We start from the raw sequence: 20,807 nt of genomic DNA on the forward strand, positions 1-20,807 counted from the left end.
GTCACACTACACGTAACCCCACCAGCGGAAAAAGTTATCTGTTTTTAATACAACTGTTCATTCTCTCTCTTTCTCTGCCTTTCGGATGTTTCTCTCTCTCTCTCTCTGTCTTTGTGTTGTGACCGTTTGTGTATTCGGTAGTCTTGTATGTAATGTTTCTCTGTCTGTACACTATTCAACTCCTTTGATTGCCTTGATAACGGGCAGTTGGAAAGATTATCTGTAATCACCAGGCATTGTTCTCTGACGAGATATGCTGTACCTTTATGGGATCCCACACTCACCTGATGAAGGAGGAAGCCTCCGAAAGCTTGTGATTTTAAATAAATCTGTTGGACTATAACCTGGTGTTGTAAGACTCCTTACATTTGCCCAACCCTAACAGCAGAGATGGACCTTAGCCTGGGCACCTCACCACCTTCTTGCTGTTCCTTGACTGGTACCGAGAAAAGTGTGCCACACAGCTTAGGCACAATGAAAACATATGTGCAAAAGGGCCATGGTTAAATGGTACCAACCAGTGGGTGCAGGAGTTCCCAATTTAGGCTTGTGCCATGCTTGATGGGCCCCACAGCAATTGTGGTGCAAAAGTGAGGGAAGCACTAACCTGCCCCTTCCTCCTGATACCAGCCAATCCTGTCCTTATTTGCGGCCCGGTAGAGGGACCTGGATGACTGCATTGACTCCCTCCATGCAGTTGGAACCTGGATGGTGGCCTTCAGCCCCAAATAGGGCCACCCTCTTTTGAAGCACCTCCTGCAGCAGAACCTTCAATCCTTCAGCATCAAAAGGAGCAGTGTTGCTCATGCGTCTCTGTTGCGCTATTGTGAACAACTGGTTCATTTTTCTGCCACCAACACAACTTCCCCTTTTATGGCGAGCTGCATCCTCTTAAGAGCTGCTGACTCGCCATACCGTCCAACCCTGGCCAACGTTCCCGTCCAAGTCACACACCATCCCGACTTGGAAATATATCGCCGTTCCTTCATCGTCGCTGGGTCAAAATCCTGGAACTCCCTTCCTAACAGCACTGTGGGAGAACCTTCACCACACGGACTGCAGCGGTTCAAGAAGGCGGCTCATCACCACCTTCTCGAGGGCAATTAGGGATGGGCAATAAATGCCGGCCTCGCCAGCGACGCCCACATCCCATGAATTAATTTAAAAAAACACCTTCCTGGGCAAGCTTTTCATGCCACCAGTAGTTCACTCAAATGAGGGGGAGGGACTCCCATCACAAAATTCATCACAACTGGCCAGAGAATACAATCCCATTTTAGCCTGATCCACAAAATCAGGGCTCTTCCCTCTGGAACTTCTTCACTCACATTCTTGGGGATTCCCGTATCTTTGTGTTGAGTCCTTTCAGCACTAATGCCCCTCTCTCTCTTTCATCTCTAACCCAATTGGCCTTACGAGTTCCTAAATTTCCATACATGTTTCTCAGCCCTAGCGGAACTTTCCTTTCACTCTTTTTTTTTTGCTTGTCCCAATGCTCATCCCTTGACTTCAGCCTCCAGCCCCTTAGCTCTGAACAGATCCTCTGGCATTCTTGACAATGCTATAAAGAAAGCTAATGGCATACTTGGTTTTATGGTAAGAGGTACAGAATATTAGGCTGCTTGGAATGAGGAAATACAAACATGAAGAAAGGCTTGCAAAATTGAGGCAGTTTTCATTCAAACAGAGGCGATTATGGGGTGATATGACAGAGGTGTTCAAAATTATAAAGGGATGGGACAGCGTAGATAGAAACTGTAGCCCCAATTTTAACTGGGGCCGGTGGGGTGGCTATCAGGCTCGCTGTCGAGAGGCCTGGGCCATTTTAACTCCAAGGCCTCATTATATACCAGGCCCAACTCCCGCCCCGAACCCTGCGCCAATCATGTCAGGGCGGCCGGCGGGCGGGAATCGGGCAAATGAGGCAGGAGGCCCTGGCCTGAGATCAGCGGGAACGGTTTGCGGCCATCGGGTAAGTGGTGGTGGTAATGGTAAGCATTTGCGATCAGGCGAAGGAGCACTCCTGTTCCTTTTGGCCCACAAGCAAACAGTTAAAAAAATAAATTTGACTTACCTTTTCGACCTAACCTCTCCTGGGCCCGCTGCTCCTTTGCGGCCGGGGCTCCCGGTGAGCACGACACCAGGCGCCAAACTGGGTGGCTGTCAGCAGTTAAAATATAGTCGGGGTCTGAATGATGTCATCCGACCGCGACTTTTGAATTTAAATGAGGCCCTCGCCTGCCTGGTGTGATGGCTGGAATGCGCCTGTTAAAGGAGGCCATTCATGCCTGTGCTGGCTCTTTGAAGGAGCTATCCAATTGGTCCCACTGCCCTGCCCTTTCCCCATAGCCCTGCAAATTTTTCCTTTTCAAGTATTTATCCAATTTCCTTTTGAAAGTTACTATTGAATCTGCTTCCACCGCCCTTTCAGGCAGTGCATTCCAGATCATAACAACTCACTGTACATTCTATGTATTAGTAAATGGTAGGATATCCTGGAATATTACTTTAAATTAAATTGTGGGAGTAGGACAAGGGGACACAAAGGTCAAATTAGTAAAAGGTAACTTTAGTACTGATATCAGGAGGTTCTTCTCCACGCAGAGAGTGATCAACACTTGGAATGGACTTCTGGGCAGAGTGGTGAAGGCAAAACCCCTGGAATCATTTCAGAAACAACTAGATGCAGCAATGGGGGGAAGTGTAGGTTTGGTTTGGATGGTTGAATTAAGATGGGCCGAACAGCCTTCCTCATCCATAAGTTTCTTGTGAATTTATTCAAATTGCAGAGTAAAAAATAGCTAATACCTGTAGTTAAAATCCAAATGTGGCAAATGATTCACTTACATGGCATTGGCAGCTGTTGAAAAGCCTGCTGGTACCTGTACTGAGGAATACCTAGAGAGTATGGAGTAAGGTAGGCTGGTGTATTAGGGTACGGAATCATTGGATACACGCAGGACTCCCCCATTGGAAATTCCCAGGACCGCAAAGGGCCGGGAGGCTCCAGGTCGTTCACTCCAGAAAGTAATGGTCCAGGAGGATCCAGCTGACCGAGTCCAATGTCATCTTGGGAATCATACCCAGTGTCTTTACTGGGCAATTCTAATTGGGCCTGACACTCAGATGTGTTTGTCCACGAGCCACTGGCAGGAGAGGCCCGGTAGTCCAAAGGACATGGAAATGAGCCCAGTTTCACCTGCTCTCTGTTCTCAGGTCTGCTGCATGTATCCTTCCTTCCCATTTGGTTCTGGTTGGCTCTTACTGCCATGTACATGCTGGCATCAGAGGAGGCAAAAGATGAGCCCTTTCCAAATCCTGAAGAGTGGTCAAACTCATTCGCCATTGCAAAGTCCTTAAAATCAGATTCCAGTGCCTCCCTTGACTTTCTCTGAGCTTTCATGTGTGAGGAATCGTACTGTTCGTTATCACTAATCAGCTTCTGAAACCGCGGGTCGGCTCGAGACCCATACTGATGTCTGCCAGCGTCGGGGGACTGGTCGGTTGGTCTCAGTTTCTCTATTGCCGGAGCTGCGTTCCCCTCTGACATTTTACATGCGAGCGCTTGCTGACCCAGCGTACTGTCGCAGTGTCTGGCTTCAGCCTTCCCTTCATTGGTGAACTGACTGTATGTCTCCAGTTTCTCACCAATACGGTTACCTTGTGAATCTGTAGACCGGATCCAGAAATGTAGGTTCTCATCCACCTCCTCGGGCCTGCTTTGGGGATCTGCTCTTGCTGAAAAAACAAAAATCGAAGCAGAAGCATGATGCGCTGGATGAGATTACACAAGGGGCTTTGACACAGTTACTACTGGGCGTTAGTATGCAGGCTTCTTTAAATGTGCCGATACGGATGTTCTGTGCCACCAACGGACTTCCCCCCACCCCCGCCCTCCGCCTCCTCTTCTTTTCCTGCATACACTCATGCCCGGTTCAAGTGCAACCATACATTACCTGGGATATGTCTACTTCTACAAACTCCTCCAGCCCTACAGCCCTCAGAGGACTCCGTTCCTCCAACTAAGGCCTCTTATGCATCCCCGATTTCCTTCACCCCCTCCACTGGCGGCCGTGCCTTCAACTATCTAGGCCCTAAGCTCCAAAATTCCTGCCCTAAACCTCTCCGCCTCTCTACCTCTCTCTCCTTCTTTAAGACGCTCCTTAAAGCCTACCTCTTTGATCAAGTTTTTGATCACCTGTCCGAGCCTCTGCCGCCCGGGACCCCACCCTCCTTTATTACCGTTACGCAGGGACTGCCAAGCTCCAATAAATGATTTCAGCAGAATGTTAGAATCATAGAATCTCACAACACGGAAGGGAGCCATTCGTCCCGTCGTGCCTGTGCCACACCCCAGCTTTTTCCCCATAACCCTGCAGATTAGTCCTCTTGAAGTACATGTCCAATTGCCTTTTGAAAGTTCCTATTGAATCTGCTTCTGCCACTCTTTCAGGTAGTGCATTCCAGATCTTAACAACCCTCTGTGTGAAAAAAGTCTCCTCATTTCCCCTCTAGTTCTTTTGCCAATTATTTCGACCTCTGGTTACTGTCTCACTTGCCAGAGGAAACAGTTTCTCCCTAATTGCTCTATCAAAACTCCTCATTATTTTGAATACCTCTATTAGGTCTCCCCTTAACCTTCTCTGCTCTACGGAGAACAATCCCCACTTCTCCAATCTCTCCACATAATTGAAGTCCCTCATCCCTGGTATCATCCTGGTAAACTTCCTCTGTACCCTCTCCAAGGCCTTGACATCCTTGCTAAAGTGTGGTGCCCAGAACTGTACACAATACTCCAGCTGAGGTCTAACCAGTGATTTGTGAAGGTTTAGCATGACTGCCTTGTGTTTGTATTTAATGCCCCTATTAACAAAGCCAAGTATCCCATATACTCTCTTAACTGGCGTATCAACTTGCCCTGCCACCTTCAAAGATTTGTGAATATGCACCCCAGGTCCCAATGCATCCCCAATGTTACTGGAGCTTAAAGGGTTAAATTACGAGGACACGTTCCATAAACTTGGCTTGTACTCACTTGAGTTTAGAAGGTTAAGGTGTGATCTAATCAAGTGTTTAAAATGATAAAGGAATTTGATAGGATGGATGCAGAGAAGCTATTTTCTCTGGTGAGGGAATCTATAACAAGGGGGTGCAATCTTAAAATGGGAGCTCGGCCATTCAAGAGCGAAATCAGGAAGCACTTTTTCACACAAAGGGGAATGGAAATGTGGAATTCTCTCCCCCAAAAGGCTGTGGATGCTGGGTCAATTGAAAATTTCAAGACCGAGAGTGACAGATTTTTATTAGGTAAACGCATCAAGGGTAGGAAAATGGAATTGAGGTACAGATCAGCCATAAACTAATTTGATGGCAAAACAGGCTTGTGGGGCTGTAGGACCTCCTGTTCCCATGCTCCTGGCCTAGAAATTGGGCCTCGTTGCGCCCGTTTTCGAGCGTGAAACGGATGCACCGAGGGCCAATTTCAGGGACCAATATCCTGTGCCCCAAGGACATGTGAAAGATGTCTTACCCGATGTTAGGTGGGGCCATTTTTCAGGCGGCATGGGAGGCCGCTTAAAACAGGCGATGGGCCCCTTGCATACGCTAATGAGAGGCCTAACGCTGGTTTAAGGACCGCCCAGGAAAGTTGGGTTGCCGCGAGAGGAGTAGGCTCCAAGCCTGTTCCACTCAGATCTCGCGCTGGTGTGGAGCCATGGGGAACAGGAGTGCTGAAGCCACAATTGGCCACCCCTCCAACTATCCTCCCTCCCCTTCCAATATTTACCCGAGGCTGCTGCCAGTCAGGCAGGCGGCCTGAAATTCGATGCCGGCCTCAGGTATTGCGAGTTGCGGCAGCATCGCTGCCTTTACGCCCGAAACTGGGCGTTGACCAATTTCTAGTCTCCCCCTCCCACGTGTCTAAACACAGTGGTGCAGCGCCACCCGGTGGCAAAAGCAAAGCACTGCCGGGAGAGCAGATAAACGGCTCAACATCATGACCTTGAAATTCCATGCGGTGAGCTGCACCGCGTTTATGCCAATGGTAAAACGAGTTATACCCACCAATGGTCTGGAGAGATATTTAGATCAGAAGTTCCTGGATTTGCATATCCATTGAAGTAGTGTTTGGCATAAAACCCTGTAAATCGGGAGTGACCTGCTGGAAATTAGAGGGCAGCTTGTAAAAAGCCAGTTCTGGCTGAAGGTTGCCGACTGGGGGAGCAGCAGGTTAGTAAGGGACCGTGCGCGGCTCAGTCAGTCGGCTCTCAGCCAGCTTGGCTGCCTATCTTATGACTGTTTTGGTGCCACTTTTCAGAAATATCTGCCGCAGGACCAGCTGGCAGAGGCAGTCAAACCAGGGACAAGGGGCCCCCGGCACACGGTCAGAGAAGACGGTGCCACAGTTTCATGGATCCAGACCAGCAAACCCTCGTGGAAAGCTCAGGAGAGACAAGCCTGCTGAGAGTCCGTGGCAGGAAACCTACCAAAAAAATGTCACTTGTACCACATGGAGCAAGTGGGGCTCAAGGGATCTCCTGCCCCACGTGTTTTCATGCTGTAGGATGGATAGTGGATAGATTGAGGGAACGTCCCTTTACTTGAAATTGCTGAGAAAGAGGTAAGGCTGTGGAGTCAAAGGTACACAGAAGACTTCAGTGATGAGATGCTCTCTGATGCCTTATGTATCAGTCACTGAGGAATCCTATAACCGCAGGTTGTCGTGAGGTCTCTCCTCCATATTGTCTGCCTTCAAAGCAGCTAGAAATGTCCAAATCCAGACCTTTCGTACGGCAAAGTTGCACAAGGCACAGCAGGCTATAAGTATGCGTGACATACACTGTAGAGCATACTGCAGAGCTACATTACATCCTACATCACAACAGTGACTACACTTCAAAAGTACTTAATTAGCTGTAAAGCGCTTTGGGACATCTGAGGTTGTGAAAGGCGCTCTAGAAATGAAAGTCTTTCTTTCTTTTACTGAAACCCTCCACGCTCTCAGGCTCAAAAACGTCTGCCTGTCTGAGTTGATGCTGACAACAGTTGTATCTCACTATTCTCAGTCTAACTTACCTGTGTGTATTGTGAGTGCAAAAGCCAGAAACTTGGAGCAGCAGTGCCACTGGCCCTGCTTATACTATCTTTATAAACAGTAATTCATGGCAATTGAATAAGTCAAATTCTGTTCCTGTTCGATGGCATTCTGGGATTTTTATCAGTGTTTCTGGGATTTTTATCAGTGTTTTGGGGATTGAATTCTGCAACTGTTCATTTTTCTGCGAAAAATGTAAATCAGTGGCCTTGATTATTCTTTTATTTATAGATTGGCCTTTATTTTATGTCCGTTCCTTTGTCTATGTATTTAATTTTTATCTCTTACCTTTTTTTTTGTAAAGCTGAGGATACACAGAAAAATGATATGGAAGATGTACCAGGTTAGAAACAGATACTTGATGTTTAACAGTAGAGAATGGGCGAGGGATCATGGGGTTTATTAGCATTGAGATGAGAAACAGATTCCTATAAAAATGGCAGATTTTAAGAATTCCTTTATGTTTTTACGTAAGGAATAATAAAATATCTGTAAACATAGGAACAGGAGAAGGCCATTCAGCCCTTTGAGCCTGTTCCGCCATTCATGACCGATGTGTACCTTAACTCCATTTACCCGCCTGTGCTCCATAACCCTCAACACCCGTGCCTAACAAAAATCAATCAATCTCAGTTTTGAGATTTTCAATTGATCCCCAGCCTCAACAGCTTTTGGGGGAGAGAGTTCCAGATTTCTACTACACTTTGTGTGAAGAAGTGCTTCCTGACATCACCCGTGAACTGCCTAGCTGTAATTTTCAGATTATGCCCCCTTATTCCGGACTCCCCCACCAGAGGAAATAGTTTCTCTATCGACCCTATCAACTCCTTTAATAATCTTAAACACCTCAATTAGATCTTAATCTTCTAAACTCAAGGGAATACGAGCCTAGTCGATGCAACCTGTCCTGATAACTTAACCCTTTTAGCCCCGGTATCATTTTGGTAAATCTGCGCTGCATCCCCTCCAAGGCCAGTGTATCCTTCCTGAGGTGTGATGCCCAGAACTGAACGCAGTACTCCAGATGCGGTCTAACCAGAGCTCTGTACAGCTGTAACATAACTTCCACCCCCTTTGTATTCCAGCCCTCTTGAGATAAAGGCCAACATTCCATTAGCCTTTCTAATTATTTTTGTACCTGTCCACTAGTTTTTAGTGATTTCTGTACTTGGACCCCATAATCTCTCTGCTCATCCACGGTTCTTAGCTTTTCACCATTTAGAAAATATTCTGATCTTTCTTTTTTAAGTCCATAGTGGATGACCTCGCACTTCCCCACATTGAACTCCGTCTGCCACAGTTTTGCTCACTCATTTAATCTATCAATGTCCCTTTGCAACTTTCTGCTCCCATCCACAATATTTATTGTGCCACCTAACTTAGTGTCATCAGAAAACTTAAATATACGGCTCTCTATTCATTCATCCAAGTGTTTTATAAATATAGTGAAAAGCTGAGGCCCCAATACAGATCTCTGGGGGACACCACTAGTCACATCCTGCCAATTTGGGTATATACCCAATATCTCTCTGTCTCCTACCTGCTAACCAATTCCCTATCCAAGCCACTAGGTTGCCTCCATTTCCATGCGCTAAACGGGACACACACTGTTTCATATCACCTAAAAGCTGTTCTCATAGCCGTTGTCAGTAATGCCTCCCCCCACTTTAACAGTAATACCCATGACACTAATCCAGGAACAGCAGGGAGTCCTCCCCGTTTCCTGGTCAACATTCTTCTCTCAACTCACCACCACCAAAAACAGGTTAGTTGGCCATTCACCTCGGTGTCATTTGTGAGATCCTGCTGTGGACAACAAGGTTGCTGTGTTTACCGACATCACAAGAATGCCTACAATTCGCTGTGCCAAGTGCTTTGTGCAAGTGAAAGTTCTTTCTTTAGTACAGGGGCCCCTTTGAAGGTTGTTTTCTTTCATCCCCTGGGATCTATGCCTGGCAGGAAAGACCTATACTGTCCAACTTTCCATTCCTGGCTCGTGTGCATCAGTTTACAAACTTAACATCTGCACGTTCTTGCAGACAAGTAAGTCACCAAGGATGTGACTGCGGAATGAGAGGGAGGAACTTAAAGTAATTAAGAAAAAGTTTTAGAAAAATTAATGGGACTAAATGTTAATAGTTCCATGTGATTTATATCATTTAGTGTTAATTGTATTCAGGTGGTGTGTATCAATTGGGAACCCTCTTGTATCCATATATATGAGAGCTTACCTTGGGTGTGGTGTGGGTAATATGGATCTCTGTGAATAAAGGCTTGGAAGCAACTGAAGATCAGGCTCTAGTATTCTATCCTTCACCACCTGACTATCCAGTTTAGAACATGGTAGCAGAGAATGGTTGCCTAAAGGTGGAGGTTGGAAAATACAAATTTTTTTTGGACTTAAAACAAAATTTAAAAGCCTAGAGACCATTGTAGAAAATGGCAGGAAGTAAGTTTAAATCGTCGAGGTACGATTTCCCTCCGATGTTCTCGGAGTTTGAACCATATGACCAGCGGAAGAATGAGGTTGATATGTGGACATGGGTTACTACTCTGCCAAAGAGAAAACAAGGCATGGCCTTGACCTTGTCACTTCCTGAACAAAGTAAAATCAGAAGTAAGCTATTTTCTGAGATGGATGCAGATCTTTTGGATAATGATGAAGATTTAACCTTTCTAATGGAATTTCTGGATCAAATCTACAAGAAAGATGACCTGTTAAGTGCCCATGAGGCCTGGTCAGCATCTGATAGATTTCGGAAAGCAGACGGTCATTCATTGGAAGAGTATATCATGGACTTACAAATTGTACAAAAGGTTGACAAAATTCCAATTGGGAATCCCTGGATTGGTACTAGCGTTTAAATTACTAGATTATGCTAAGGTGTCTCATGTGGACAGGTAACTGCTCCTAACTAGCGTCCAGTTCTCGGAAAAGGACACTCTGTTGGATCAAATGTCTGCTGCCTTAAAGAAATTCCTGGGAAACAGTCATTCCCTTCAGCCTTCATGGAACAAATGGGGTCTTCCGCTGTGACACAAAGAATGGAAGATTCGATGGTTACCAGGTTTCAAAATGTTCCAGATACTAAACATAGGCGCCAGCCCAAGTTTCAAAATTTTCAAGAGACCGGACGTAGGTGTCGATAAGACAGAAGGATTAAATAACAGCTAGATTGGTGATGAAAGCAGGTAGAGCAAATCCAGTCATAGCAACTGAAGACAAAATTGGGACAGTAATAACGGGTGAATAAATCCCAGGAATGCCCAAGGAAAAATCAGTAGATGCTTTAGATGTGCCTCTATTATTATGCGGCGAATTGCCCAGAGTGAAGACGCAGGGTCTTTGAAATGACCCATGAAGAAAGTAGTTCTGAGGAAGAGGATGAAGATAAGGAAGAGAATGAAGGTAATGATGAATATAAACAGATTGTACCAGTCCACAAGGAGTTTTAATCCTGTGATGAATGTATTAGTCGCGGATTCCTTTAATTGTGCGGTGTTAGATAGTGCATGTACTTCAACTGTATGCGGGGTAGATTGGTTAAAATATTATCTTGATTCACTAAGTAGTGAGAATCACTGCAAGGTTAAGGAATATAAAAGTTCTACATATTTTAGGTTTGGAGATGACAACACGTTGAGGTCACTCAAGAGAGTGGTAATTCCATGTAAGATAGTTGGAGTAAGCCATTTTATAAATATGGATGTAGTCTCTAGTGAGATAACTATGCTTTTGGGTAAACCTTCCATGAAAAATCTATTAGAGTTTTTTGAGGATGTAACTAGCAGGGTAGATAAGGGAGAACCAGTGGATGTAGTATATTTGGATTTTCAAAAGGCATTCGATAAGGTGCCACATAAGAGGTTGTTACACAAGATTAGGGCTCATGGGATTGGGGGTAATATATTAGCATGGATTGAGGATTGGTTAATGGACAGAAAACAGAGAGTAGGGATAAACGGGTCATTTTCAGGTTGGCAGGCTGTAACTAGTGGGGTGCTGCAAGGATCAGTGCTTGGGCCTCAGCTAATTACAATCTATATTAATGACTTAGATGAGGGGACCGAGTGTAATGTATCCAAATTTGCTGACGATATAAAGCTAGGTGGGAAAGTAAGCTGTGAGGAGGATGCAAAGAGTCTGTAAAGGGATATTGACGGTTAAGTGAGTGGGCAAGAAGATGGCAGATGGAGTATAATGTGGGGAATTGTGAGGTTATTCACTTTGGTAACAAAAATAGAAAAACAGAATATTTTTTAAATGGTGAGAAACTATTAAATGTTGGTGTTCAGGGGGATTTGAGTGTCGTTGTACATGAAACACAGAAAGTTAACATGCAAGTACAGCAAACAATTAGGAAGGTAATTAGTATGTTGGCCTTTATTGCAAGGGGGTTGGAGTACAAGAGTAAGGAAGTCCTGCTGCAATTGTACAGGGCTTTGGTGAGACCATACCTGGAGTACTGTGCACAGTTTTGGTCTCCTTACCTAAGGAAGGATATACTTGCCTTAGAGGCGGTGTTATGAAGGTTCACCAGATTGATTCCTCGCATAAGAGGGTTGTCCTGTGAGGAGAGGTTGAGTAGAATGGGCCTATACTCTCTGGAGTTTAGAAGAATGAGAGGTGATCTCATTGAAACATATAAGATTCTTAAAGGGCTTGACAGGGTAGATGCTGAGAGGATATTTCACCTTGCTGGAGAGTCTAGAACTAGGGGGCATAGTCTCAGGATAAGGGGTCGGATATTTAGGACTGAGATGAGGAGAAATTTCTTCACTCAGAGGGTCGAGAATCTTTGGAATTCTCTACCCCAGAGGGCTGTAGATGCTCAGTCGTTGAGTATATTCAAGACTGAGATCAATAGAGTTTTGGACTCTAAGGGAATCAAGGGATAAAGGGATAGGGCGGGAAAGTGCAGTTGAGGTCGAAGATCAGCCATGATCTTAACGAATGGCGGAGCAGGCTCGAAAGGCCGTATGGCCTACTCATGCTCCTATTTCTTATGTTTAACTGCCCCAAGCAAGATTCCCCAACTTCAAACATTACTACCCGGCTGCACTACTCCTGGATATCATTCCCCACAAGGTCTCCCATGAAACCTTTTTCTAGGTATGAAGGCATGTGCCACCATGCTCAGCGTTCTGCACATTTTTCTCTTAAGAGACCTCTAGATAAGACCTGCAGAAATCCAAGACGGCATTTGCTAACTTTGGAAACCTGGCAGGGGGCCTGAAAAGTATTGAGAGTGCTCCTAGCCCTGTCATCCCTTCCTTATTTTAATTAATTCTCAGGATGTGGGTGTCTCTGGCAAGGCCGACATTTATTGTCCATCCCTAGTTGCCCTGAAACAAACTGAGTGGCCGGCTGGGGCACTTTAGAGGACAGTTACAAGTGAACCATGTTGGTGTGGGATTGGAGTCATGTATAGGCCAGACCGGGTAAGGACGGCAAGTTTCCTTCCCTAAAGGACGTTCGTGAACAATTTGGGTTTTTACAACAATCCGACAGCTTCGTGGTCACTCATCATACCGAGACCAGCTTTTTATTTCCAGATGTTTTAAATGGAATTCAAATTCTCAAACCGCCATGGTGGGATTTCAACTCGCATCCCCTGGATTACTGGTCCAGGGGTAACGTAACCACGACACCACTGTACCCGAGCACAGCAGTAGAGCAGTGACCTCCCTGAGAATCTCAGCACCTGTGGTTTGAACATGTAACATGAGAACTATAGGTTGAAGTTTAGGAGCCCCTACGATTAACCAACGACTACCGTTATTTGTCGTTCTGTCAGGCCACAGCCGAAGATTTCAAACTCACAGGAACCCTACAACAAAGTCAACTGTCTGAAGGCTGACGGGAAACAGACCATGCGCTGAGAATGGCTGCTGCTGAGGTTTGAGTCTGTGCCAGGTGAGGGTTACGGTCTGAGGGGGATACGTGAACAGTCAGGGTCTAACCATCTTTCCAGGAAAAAAGTGGTCACCGTATCAGAGAGCAGATAAACAGGCCCCGCAGGCCGCAGTCTACTTTTCACCACTGAAGAGCTGATGGGCAGGGGGTTTCTTTTTTAAAACATATTTTCTCATGTTCTCTTTGTGGAGTTCCACTTCCCCTTTTTTACAGGGGAGTCTGAATTGTGGATCCTGCCGGTGTTTCCAGAGAACAGTCAGAATTTCCTCGACACCACTCATTTTTCCCTTATATTGCCACATGACTGAAAATGTACCAGGGAAAGCACAGCAATATAAAAGGATTCTTTGGTCATTTTACTAAGTTTGACAATTAATTATTGTTACAACTGATTGGGTTGCTGGGCCACTTCAGAGGGCATTCAGAGTCAACCACATAGGGAGGTGTTTTAAACCCCTCCCCCCCCACACGACTGGCGGGAGAGAGTCGGGGGTTAAATTGTTAAAAATGTGAAACCCGACCCCAACCTGCCACGAACGCGCTACTTCCAGTTTAACCGTGGCGGTTTTGGGGGCGCCCGAGTAACCCGCTCTGGAGATTTTAATATTTAAATGAGGCCCCGTTCCTCAGATTTTGGCAGCCATTTGAATTTAACGGCTGCGGGCCAGATTTCCCAGGGCCCGGGAGGCAGGAGCTGCCGGCTCCTGCAGGTAACTGCTTTACCAGCACTGCACGTGGGCCAGAAGGAGCAGGAGTGCATCGCCCCCCCCCCCACCTCACCCCGGCCCCTCAAGCAAATCTTCTGCTGTGATCTCCCCTCCCCCACCCCACGATCTCTCTCTCTCTCTCTCTCTCTCCGCCCCCCCCCGCCCCCCGCGATATCTCCCACCGTCCCTCCTCGCTGCGCTCCGAGCCTTCCCCTGGCCAACCAACCCCCGATCTTCTCCGATTGCTGGGGCCTTCTACAGCAGGTTTTTCTGCCCGCCCGGCAGCCGGTCAGCCCCTCAATCTGGCCGGTCAGCCAGGAGGGTGCGAAACGAAGTTTAAAAAAATTGTAATGAGGTCCTGCTGTTAAGTTCGGGCAGGACCTCCGCCTTCCCCGTATTCCCAGGTTTCATGGCCGCTGACACGTTCCCCCGCTCCCTCCCCGCTCCCCCGTAAATATCGGGGCCATAGTGTGGGACTGGACTCAAGGTGTGGGCCAGGCCAAGTTGCTGAAGAACATTAGTGAACTAGTTGGGTTTCTACAATAATTCAGCAACTTTTATGGTCACTTTTTCTATTGCTGAATTCAATTTTACAACTTACCATGGCAGTATTTGAACTCATGACCTCTGGGTTTCCAGTCCAGTACCATAACCACTATGCCCCTGGAAACCAAAATACTTGGGTCACCAACCTGCGATCCCATGCAATGTAAGTCACATCTTACTATCTTCTACTCTAGTTCAGTCCTGTCCCGTTACAACGATGATCGTTGGTCTGCAGTCTGTGTTGTATTTGCTGATCTTTAGTTGGGGGTATTGGGATATGTATAAGGTCACTGTGTCCAAGGCATCTATTATTATGATCCCCAAGGTCTGTTTATAACCGGTGACACTGAACGAGACTATCTATTCTCGGCCTGTGAATTTGTAACAGGGCACAAAGGGGCACTGACCTTTATCAGGTGCGGAATCGGCTCCTAGGCCTACTGCCCATTGAATGCACCAGCACTTTACAATGAAGGCTTACAATATTTTCATTCCATATGGAGACCTGACTAGAATCAAGTGATGAGCTAATTACACATTCACGGGCCAGACTCTCACGAGAAGGGAAGAATCACTAGTCTTGCGATAAATTTGCATTAGTTGGTGAGTCTGAACTCCCGGTGAGGGTGTCCCTCTGATCCGGCTGGTTACTAGTTAGAGAAGCACTGATGGAATGTGGGAGCAAGATCCCAGCTCACTCTCTCCCTTCAGGTTAGTGCACAGCCCAGGGAGATCAAGAAAGGGAAAGTACCTTTAAAAAACAGAGTCCTATTGAGACCTTCCTGGGAAGAATAACAAGGTGAGTGACTCTGCTTCCAGTTCAGGATAGCCTGTGCTGTTCTGATGATATGATTGTTGTTTTTAGGATTGTAAAGGGACTAGATAATGTAAGACCATGACAAGCTATTTCACCATGTCCATGAGGAAATATTGGTCTCAATTTCAACCCCATCCCCCGACAGGCAGGAAAGGGTCGGGCGAGGGGGTTACAATCCTATAATTCGAGATCCCGCCTCCGAGCTGCCGGGTTCCCGGCCGCCATGGTATTAACGGCGACGATTCAGGCCGAGGACGGGGCTCCCTCTAAAAGCAAGTGGGGGCCTACTTAGGATCCAAAAGTTGCGGCCCGATGATGTAATCAGCGTCGCGGTGTAAATTTAATGTCCGCACACGGGGAGCCCGGCAGCAACAACAGGGCGGGAGGAGCCGAAAGGCCAGAAGAGGCCCAGGTAAGTTTGAAAACTTTGCCCGTTATGGAGCTCCTTGTGGGCCAGGAGGAGCAGGAGTGCTCCCCCCAAGGCCGCTCAATGAGTCCCTGAGTCTCCCCAGCCCCGGCCTCCCCAAATAATTGGATTGGCCTTGCAAAGAGCTGGCAAGGGCTCGATGGGCCGAATGGCCTCCTTCTGTGCTGTAACCATTCTATGATTATATGATCTTCAGGGAATCGCCAGCACCAGCATCAGATTTTGTCAGCGATTTGGAATTAACACCTCCAGCCCTGGTTGCCCAGGGCTCAGGTAACCCGGCGGTTAAAGGGAGGCGGGAGCTGCCAGACCCCAGCAGGTCAGTGCTTTTCCAGCACTGCTTGTGGGCCAGGAGGAGCAGGAGTGCTTCCCCCCACCCCCCCCACCCCGGCTCCTCAAGCAAATCTTCTGCCGCAATCTCTACTCCGCTCCCCCGCCACGATCTCTCCCTTCCCCGCGATCTCTGCCTCCTCTCCACCACTCTCCGAGCCCCCTACCGACCCCCCGATCTTCTCGTTTGCTGGGGACCGTCCCCAGCAGTCCCTGGCTGCGGCCTTCTATCGCAGGCTTTCCTGCTCGGCAGACAGGCAGCCTGTCAATCTGACCGGCTGCTGGGCGGAAAACGGAGTAAAAAAAATTCTAATGAGGCCCTGCCGTTAAACTCGGCAGGATCTCCGCCTTCCCAGTGTTTCCGGGTTTCCCGGCCGCTGACACGCGCCCCTGCTCCCTCCCCGTCTTCCCGTAAATATCGGGGCCGTAATCTTCAATGACACTCTAACGTTGATGTATTGCCCAATATTTATCAGAGATGAGCACTAGAAGCCATAAAAAAAAAATCATCTGAGCTTACTGAACTAAATATAGTTGTAAGACTTGAGTAGCTCCACGTGTCTAAATAGGGCATCAGCAACACAAATACACACTGCAGACAAGAAATGTTGTACATTGCACCAAAATAGACCGTTTAAAACGAACAGAATATGAACAAGCACAGAAATAGTACTCACAGTTTTAAGTAAAAGCAACGCTATCAAAGGGCACCAGGTAAAACTTGGGTCAACATTAGGGTTTGTTAGGAGAGGTTTATGATCAGAAAAAACGAGTCCGATTCCTGATGCCTCTCTACCCTGCGAAGGGTCCATACCCTGAACGTTAGCCTGTTCTTTCTCTTTCAGATGCTGACTGACCTGCTGTGTATTTCCAGCTTTTTATTCTTATTTCAGATCCCCAGTGTTGCTGTGCTTTTAAATCTCTTATTTAAGCACACGAGGCTGTGTTTACTATTAAGACTATAAAATAGGCAGGGCCGGCACTAGGACTGTGCAACCCCTGCAATTGCAGAAGGCCCCGAGCCAACCTGGGGCCCCCGAGCGGATCCAGCGAAAGGACCACCCACGCCAAGTGGAGGACGGACCACCACAGTCTACCGAGACCTTTCCTAAAGCGCCCTTCTTCAGCCGGTTTGGCGGCAGCTCTTCCTTGTTGCTCTGTCCCTCGGGGTCTGGTACCGCCCCTGAACCTGGTACCGTTCGCCCCAATCGGCTCCGAGATCTTAGAAAGTCCTCGGAAAGATGCGGCCAAGCGGCCAGTCCCTTCGCCCAACACCAGGCTTCAAGTGTGTCAAGAAGTAACTTTATCCACCGCCTGGGACCTTGCATTGTCCTGTGGGACATTACCTGATATCTACAATGTTCTCCCACCGTGAGGAGGTGGATCTCCATTCGTGCAGATAGGGAACTGTAATAATGAGTTTGTCCATAGCTTCATGAATTTGCAGGTGTGTATTTCAATTGAATGCACATGGCTACTTTCTTATTTTCGGCTAACCCCTTGCTCCCCACCTCTCCTGACCTTTGTTGGGTTCCGGTTGCGTGGATTCCAGGTGCTCTCTGGGACCTCGTCCAAGTGGCCATTCTTCAAGTGAGAGCTTGGCCAGTAAATGTGGGCATCACAGCCCAGCCCAGTCCATTGTGTCTAAACCAGATATACACACACTTTCCAGCGAGGATCACTGGACAGGATCGGGAGCAGGAACCCTGGCTGATACTCCCCAACACCCCTACCCCCCACCCAGGGCACTGAAGCTAATTGTAGCCCACAGACCAGTAATCAAACCTCGGACCTTTGGGTCTATGTGGCTCAGTACCACAGCATGGGTTACAAGTACCCATTTTGTTTTTGCTTTAAATAATACATATACCAAATCTTATAGACCCAAGCTTTATTGTAATGGACTTTGGCACAAGGAAACACACTGGGATAGATCCTGACTTTGTGCGAAAGTGTAAAACAGATGATAGCGAGTCGGCAGCCCCGGTTTTACACCTCACTCGATTCTTATTTCAATCGACTTCTGGAAATAAAAATCAAGAGAGATGTGAAACGGGCTGCCGACTCGCTATCACTCGTTTTGCACTATCGCACAAAGTCAAGATCTACCCCACTGACTCCTGACATTGAATTTAATAGAGTATTGAAGGATCAACAAGATATAATACTGAAAGAAAGAAAATTATTTTTTGTTGTACAAGGTAGAGCTTCAAAGGAATTCCTGCGCTGTCACACATGCGAATCCTTTGAGTTCCAAAATGAAAAATAGAATTGAAATAGTTTATTCGGAAAAAAGTTAATCGATTCCTTCATTTCCATCCATAGTTTATCATTTTGTCAACTATTTTTATATTATCTATTGCAAACATGCCTTTTCGCCATGGTACATGTGTGGATTTGATATACGGACTGGTCCATCAGGCCTGCCCCACATTCATAACGCCTGAAGCATCATGACTAGACACTTCTTACCTCCGCCCCCAACTCCACCCACCCCACAGCCATGCAACCCCCTGGGAGAGGCAAAGAAACAGAAAAAATAAACCCAGGTCCAATAAGGGGAGAAAAACCTCTGGAGAATTCCTCTCCAACTCCCTCAGGCGATCGAAACCAGTCCAAGAGATCTCACTCACCATGTGTAGGTTAAATGTGAAGACACCAGATTAGGTGGTATCATTGTCTAGTAAAATGTAGTAGCCCCCCCCCCACAAACCGAACCATTGCACCAGCCCCCTCCCTCCAACCGGCTCACCCCCTGCAAGGCAAACGCCACCCCTGGAATTGGGAACTTGGCAGGACTGGGCAGCCCTGGTTTATTTTCCCCACCAGTGGGGGGGGGGGAAGTCACAGATGAGAAAGTTAAAGGAACTGGGTGCAATTTGACTCCCTATTGAGTGCACAACAAAAGATCAGTCAGAGTGACGGGCACTCGGTTTGGTTTAAATTCCTAACCTGGGGGGTTTTTTTTTCCCTGATGCCCGGACTCTTAAAATAATCACAGCTCCTTGTGGGTTTCCGGTCGCTTTTCCACTTTAAGGCTCACTCTTGACATTCGGCAGGCCTGGAGACGCCGATACACGGTCTCAAGTAGTAACAATAACAAATAAGATATAACGGAGAAGACTTTGAACTAACGCCCCAGGAGCTGGGGGTCATTCTGCGCCCTACCTTGCATTGAAGTGAGAGTGAAGGTGGCGGTGACCTGGGCTGAGGTTGGTCCTGTTGATAACAGCAGGAAGGAGGAAGATTCCGTGAACAAGGTCGGGAATGAGCTGCCTCTACACCCGCCCTATGCAAATCTGCCCGTCTGAAAATCCCCAGCCAGCAAACACACAGCGAGAATGACCGGGAACCCAGATCCTGCTGAACTCACCTTCCGTTTCCTCATTCTGTGCGGATTTAGGGATTAGTCACACTTTGTTGTGTACGTGTCAGGACCACTCCAAAAACTTTCTGTCAAACTCTCCTCCCGCCCTCTTCCTCTTCCCGTCCTGTCCTGGTAATAAGAGACATTTTTTTTTTCCATGGAGCTGCGTGAAGCGGGAGAGAGGGAGAGAGAGAGGGAGGGAGAGAGAACATACAATCACTCCGGGTCTCTTTAAATACATAGCAAAAATCGAAGCAGAAGACTTTCAAACCAGAGATCAAAAGGTCATCCAGTTGTGGAACAATTAAAATAAAGGATAGATTGTCAGATTTTCTCTGTAGCAATCGCTGGAGAAATACTCGGCAAAATAATGAATTCTTATATAGGCAGACAGACAGACAGATAGATGAATAGACAGACAAATAGATATATAGACAGAAAGACATATAGACAGACAGACAAATAGACAGTAGGGATAATGGGTATATACCCAAATTGGCAGGATGTGACTAGTGGTGTCCCCCAGGGATCTGTATTGGGGCCTTAGCTTTCCACTATATTTATAAATGACTTAGATGAATGAATAGAGAGCCGTGTATTTAAGTTTTCTGAGGACACTAAGTTAGGTGGCACAGTAAATATTGTAGATGGGAGCAGAAAGTTGCAAAGGGACATTGATAGATTAAATGAGTGAGCAAAACTGTGGCAGACGGAGTTCAATGTGGGGAAGTGCGAGGTCATTCACTATGGACCTAAGAAAGAAAGATCAGAATATTTTCTAAATGGTGAAAAGCTAAGAACTGTGGATGAGCAGAGATTTTGGGGTCCAAGTACAGAAAAGCTAGTGGACAGGTACAAAAAATAATTAGAAAGGCTAATGGAATGTTAGTCTTCATCTCAACAGGGCTGGAATACAATACAAAGTTATGCTACGGTTGTATAAAGCTCTGCTTAGACCGCATCTGGAGTACTGCGTTCAGTTCTGGGCACCACACCTCAGGAAGGATACACTGGCCTTGGAGGGGCTGCAGCGCACATTTACCAAAATGATACCGGGGCTAAAAGGGTTAAATTAAGAGGACAGATTGCATAGAATAGGCTATTATTCCCTTGAACATAGAAGATTAAGGGGTGATCTAATTGAGGTGTTTAAGATTATTAAAGGAGCTGATAGGGTCGATAGAGAAACTATTTCCTCTGGTGGGGGAGTCCGGAACAAGGGGGCATAATCTTAAAATTACAGCTAGGCAGTTCATGGGTGATGTCAGGAAGCACTTCTTCACACAAAGTGTAGTAGAAATCTGGAACTCTCTCCCCCAAAAAGCTGTTGAGGCTGGGGATCAATTGAAAATCTCAAAACTGAGATTGATTGATTTTTGTTAGGCACGGGTGTTGAGAGTTACAGAACCCAGCTGGGTAGATGGAGTTAAGATACAGATCAGCCGTGGCCTATTTGATTGGCAGACAGGCTCAAAGGGCTGAATGGCCTTCTCCTGTTCCAATGTTCCTATGCCTGTCCTTGCTGTTGAGGATTCTGCCACGGGGTCACTTCCTCACTCTACTTCATCATTTCTGCTTTCATATTCCTGTGGAGAGAAAAAGA

General features: G+C 46.8%; 1 protein-coding gene across 2 annotated transcripts in view; it reads right to left on the bottom strand.

Moving 5' to 3' along the window:
• Positions 1-19,179, bottom strand: part of traf3ip2a (TRAF3 interacting protein 2a) — a 58,484-nt gene extending 39,305 nt beyond the window's left edge. The window contains exons 1-2 of one of the 2 annotated variants that reach the window (XM_067985060.1): positions 19,006-19,179; positions 2,848-3,738 (exon numbers count right to left, since the gene is read on the bottom strand). In XM_067985060.1, coding sequence (XP_067841161.1) covers positions 2,848-3,738; positions 19,006-19,012 — 898 coding nt within the window. In that variant the 5' untranslated portion in view covers positions 19,013-19,179. The remainder of the gene's footprint in view (positions 1-2,847; positions 3,739-19,005) is intronic. The other variant, XM_067985061.1, reaches the window with a different exon arrangement.
• Positions 19,180-20,807: the final 1,628 nt, after the last annotated feature.

Source organism: Heptranchias perlo, chromosome 5 (assembly GCF_035084215.1).
Source record: "Heptranchias perlo isolate sHepPer1 chromosome 5, sHepPer1.hap1, whole genome shotgun sequence".
Classification (NCBI taxonomy): Eukaryota; Metazoa; Chordata; class Chondrichthyes; order Hexanchiformes; family Hexanchidae; genus Heptranchias; species Heptranchias perlo.